General features: G+C 57.8%; 1 protein-coding gene across 2 annotated transcripts in view; it reads left to right on the top strand.

Annotated features, from left to right (window-relative positions):
* The first annotated feature begins 2,327 nt into the window (after positions 1-2,327).
* The window catches only part of FRMD6 (FERM domain containing 6), a 10,160-nt gene continuing 8,074 nt past the window's right edge, over positions 2,328-4,413 (top strand). Inside the window, exons 1-3 of one of the 2 annotated variants that reach the window (XM_010004044.1) lie at positions 2,328-2,426; positions 3,766-3,856; positions 4,069-4,148. In XM_010004044.1, the coding sequence (XP_010002346.1) occupies positions 2,328-2,426; positions 3,766-3,856; positions 4,069-4,148 (270 nt within the window). Of the gene's footprint in view, positions 2,427-3,765; positions 3,857-4,068; positions 4,185-4,413 lie in introns of both variants that reach the window. The other variant, XM_010004037.1, reaches the window with a different exon arrangement.

Below are 4,413 nucleotides of genomic sequence, written 5' to 3'. Positions count from 1 at the left end.
GTCTCCCTGGAGCCTTCTCTTCTCCAGGCTGAACACCCCAACTCTCCCAGCCTGGCTCCAGAGCAGAGCTGCTCCAGCCCTTGGATCATATCCATGGCCTCCTCTGGCCTCTCTCCAACAGCTCCATGTCCTTCTCGTGTTGGTTTGTGCCTGTGGCTGTCGTTTGGAGCCGGCTGGAGCTCACGTGATGGGAATATGCTCCAGTTCTCCCTTTGGGAGAGCTTTGGGTGGGAGCGGGGTGTGGAGGGTGCAGGAGGAGCCGCAGGGCACAGCAGCTTTGCCAGGACACGACTCCCTCCCTGCCACAGCCCGTGCGAGTCGCTTCACGCCCGGCCCCGCGCTGGGGCACGAGAGCCGCGGGTGCCCAGCCCAGGCCCTGCACCAAAAACCTTCTGCCCCGTTTTGCTCTCCTCTGGGATTGTTGATGAACCTTGAAACCGACCCGTCTGCTGGGCTCTTTGCTTCCCGACGGGATCAGTTGTATCAGGGCGTGGCTGCCAGGACCAGATGGAGAACCTGACCGAGAGGCACGGATGCAATGTGTGGCCAGGATGTATGGATGCAATGTGTGGCCAGGATGTATGGATGCAATGTGTGGCCACAGTACATGGATGCAAAGTATGGTCCCAATACATAGATGCAACATGTGGCCACAACGTATGGGACAATGTATGGGTTCAGTGTATGGCCACACTGTGCAGCTGCTCACGGCCTCAGTGCTGCAAACCCCAAGTGACGTGGCCAGACCATCCATCACTTCTCGATTTCCCAACTTCTTCAAAACCCCAGTAACTACCCAACACTGTCACCTCAGGGCACTTTCTTTCTCTGCTCTACAAATATGCAAGTTCCAACTGTTTTGGGAGCCAAAGGCATTTTCATTTAGAACAAAGCAAATATTTGGGAAAGAGGGAGACACTCTGCTGGCGGTGCCAGCAAAAAGCTGTGGGTTAGGAAAAGGGTGAACTAGTTTAGAGTTGAAAGGTCCTTGCTCATGGTGTCATGTGTGCATTTGTGTCCCTGGGGATGGTCGTGGGATAAAAAATGATTTAAGGAATATTTCATAGTCACTAAATGGTTTGAGTTGGGAGGAACCCTCAAGATCATCTAGTCCCAACCCCCTGCACGGGCAGGGACACCTCCCACCAGCCCAGGCTGCTCCAAGCCCCATCCAACCTGCCCTTCAACACTGCCAGGGATGGGGCAGCCACAGCTTCCCTGGGCAACCTGGGCCAGGGTCTCACCACCCTCACAGCAAAGAATTTCCTCCTAATATCTAATATCAATCTCCCCTCTTTCAGCTGGAAACCATTTCCCCTCATCCCATCCCTCCCTGCCCTTGTCCCAAGTCCCTCCCAGCTTTCCTGGAGCCCCTTCAGGCCCTGGAAGCTGCTCTAAGGTCTCCCTGGAGCCTTCTCTTCTCCAGGCTGAACACCCCAACTCTCCCAGCCCATCTCTAGAGCAGAGCTGCTCTAGCCCTTGGATCATCTCTGTGACCTCCTCTGGACTTGCTTTGCCCTTGAAAATCAGAATTTCTTGGGGTTGGTGCTGGGATGGATTCATTGCGATTGGTGCTGGGATGGATTGACTGGGATTTGCTTTGGGATGGATTCACCTACTTGGACCCAGTACAGATTTAACTAAAACAGCAGCAGCTGGTTATTCCCATCACAGATCACTGTTGTTGGCACCTGGGTTGGCTTAATTAACCTCTGCAAAGAGCTGGGGGGGATGATGCTGGAAGGGATGTGAGGGTCCTGCTGGGACCAGCCTCTTGCTGTGTTGCTGTTGGAACCAGAGCCTCCCACACTGCTCCCCTCTGGCAGAGTTCAAGGAAAGGCTGGAGGTGGCATTTAGTGCCATGGTCTGGCTGATGTGGTGGTGTTGGTCATGGGCTGGACTTGATAATCCTAAAGGTCTTTTCCAGCCTTGGCAATTCTGTGATTCTGAGTGTGTTCCCATCAGATAGACCTTTGTTTTGTTTTTTTTGAATGATGCCAGGAAACCCTTTCCCGAGGTGTTTCTGATTTCTCAGGAGGACAAATCTGCTGGCTCAGGTTTTATTTTGGGCTGAGCTGCCCCCCTGTGCCTTGCCCAGATGGTGACACTGGGGTCAGGAGGCAGGGTGGGAGGTTTTGGGGGGGTTGCCTGTCCTTGGGGCGGGGGTGGGATGCAGCGCTGGGTGGGGAGGGTGTGGTGGTGCCACCCATGGAGCTCAGCTCCCCATCTTCTTACCCACAGGGATGGCACCCGTGGGGACCGAGGCTGCCCCGGCCCACTGGTGAGGTGCCCCCCACCTGCCCCCCAACCCCCAGCCCGGACCAACGATGAACAAACTGACCTTCCACAACAACCGAGTCATGCAGGACCGACGCAGCGTGTGCATCTTCCTCCCCAACGACGACTCCCTCAACATCATCATCAACGTAAGGGAACAGCATCCCCCCTGTCCTGAGCACCAGCCCTTTTGTCACACCTGCAACCGGCTGCATTTCCAAGCTCTGCTGTTTGTTTTGGGCCTGCCTGCTCCTGCCCTGCCGGGGAGATGCACCCGAGTTGCTTCCTCCCGTTTCACGCTCCCCCCGCGCCCTCCTGCCCCGATGTGCTGCTGGAAGGGGCTTTGGCAGGAGACCTGCTGTGTGCCACACATCCAGCAGGGATGGCAACACGTGGAATTGTAGAGTTGTTTGGGTTGGAAAAGGCCTTTCAGGTCACCAAGTCCAACCCTTCCCCCAGCCCTGCCAAGGCCACCACTGCCCCATGTCCCTCAGCACCACATCTACAGGCTTTGAAACCCCTCCAGGGATGGGGACTCCCCCCCTGCCCTGGGCAGCCTGGGCCAGGGCCTGACAGCCCTTTGGGGAAGAAATTGTTCCCAAGATCCAACCTGAACTTCCCCTGGCACAACTTGAGGCCATTTCCTCTTGTTCCTGGGGAGCAGAGCCCGACCCCCCTGGCTCCAACCTCCTCTCAGCAGCTGCAGAGCCAGCAGGTCTCCCCTCACCTCCTTGTCTCCAGGCTGGACACCCCCAGCTCCCTCAGCTGCTCCTCCTCACACTTGTGCTCCAGCCCCTTCCCCAGCTCCCCTGCCCTTCTCTGGACACGCTCCAGCCCCTCCATGTCCTTCTTGTGGTGAGGGGCCCAGAACTGACCCCAGGATCTGAGGTGCCCCCCCAGATCCCTGAGAGACAATCCCTGCCTGGGTCCTGCTGGCCACACCAGTGCTGACACAAGCCAGGATGCTGGTGGCCTCTGGGCCACCTGGGCACACACTGGCTCATATTCAGCTGCTGTGACCAACACCCCCAGGTCCTTTTCCACCAGGCACTTTCCAGCCCCTCTGCCCCAAGCCTCCAATTTGGCCTCGTGCACCCAGTGAATCAGCAGAAGAGGCTCTGGCTCCGATTCAGATGTAGTATTTATTATTTAACATAAAATGCCTCTATTTTTAATTTTTTTCCACTCCCCACCACCCAATATTCTGGATTCTGCCCCCAAAACCATCTCCTTTGCCCTGAGCTGGTTGCAGCGAGGTCGTCCCTGGCACTGATCCCCCATGCATCCCACCCCCAGGAGAACTCTGGTCCCGTGCCCCAGGGTGGGACTCTGCTTTTGGGGACTTCCATGTGGATCCCATGGGCAAACGAGCCCCACATCCCAGCTTCTCACCTCCCTGGTCCTGCCTGGGGAGCTGGCAGGGGGTTTGGTGCCACCGTCTGGGCTGGGTGCAGCTGCAGCAGGGACCACGTGTGGGTTTTGTTGCAGGTGAAGATTTTGTGCCATGAGTTACTGGTGCAGGTGTGTGACCTCCTGAGGCTGAAGGACTGTCACCTCTTTGGGCTCAGCGTCATCCAGAGTAAGTCAGGGGGCTTACACCCTGCCTTTGGTGCCAGGTGCTGCCGTGGTGCCACCAGGCCAGGGGGGCATGTTTGCCAAAACAAGCCCTTTGATGGCCTCAGGTTGGGTAATGAGGATGTTACGGGTCAGGGGGAGCAGGTCAGGCCTTGGCGGGATGCAGGGGACGTGCCGGGGTGGGGGATGCTGATGCCACCTGTGTCCCCACCCCAGACAATGAGCACGTGTACATGGACCTGGCCCAGAAACTCTACAAGTACTGCCCCAAGGAGTGGAAGAAGGAGGCCAGCAAGGTCAGCGGTGAGGTCTTGCATGGAGAGCTGACGGCAGTAAGGCCACCCCTGTCCCCGTCGCAGGTCACTTCCAGGACACGGGAACGCAGCCGAGGGGGTGGTGGTGGAGCTGGGAGGGGTGTGTGGGGGGGCCTGCTGGGGGGACACTTGTCTGTGTGCCAGCACGGGGCTTTGGGACGGGTGTGCAGAATGAACAGAACCCAGGTGACACTTGGTGGCCGTCACCCCCAGCTGGGGACACGCGTCCTCCACACCCCCCTCCCCC

The sequence above is a fragment of the Chaetura pelagica genome, unplaced genomic scaffold (genome assembly GCF_000747805.2).
Source record: "Chaetura pelagica isolate M959 unplaced genomic scaffold, ChaPel_1.0 scaffold141, whole genome shotgun sequence".
NCBI classification, from domain to species: Eukaryota; Metazoa; Chordata; class Aves; order Apodiformes; family Apodidae; genus Chaetura; species Chaetura pelagica.
Note: the sequence above shows the minus strand (reverse complement) of the source record. Positions and strands in the feature narration are given on the sequence as shown.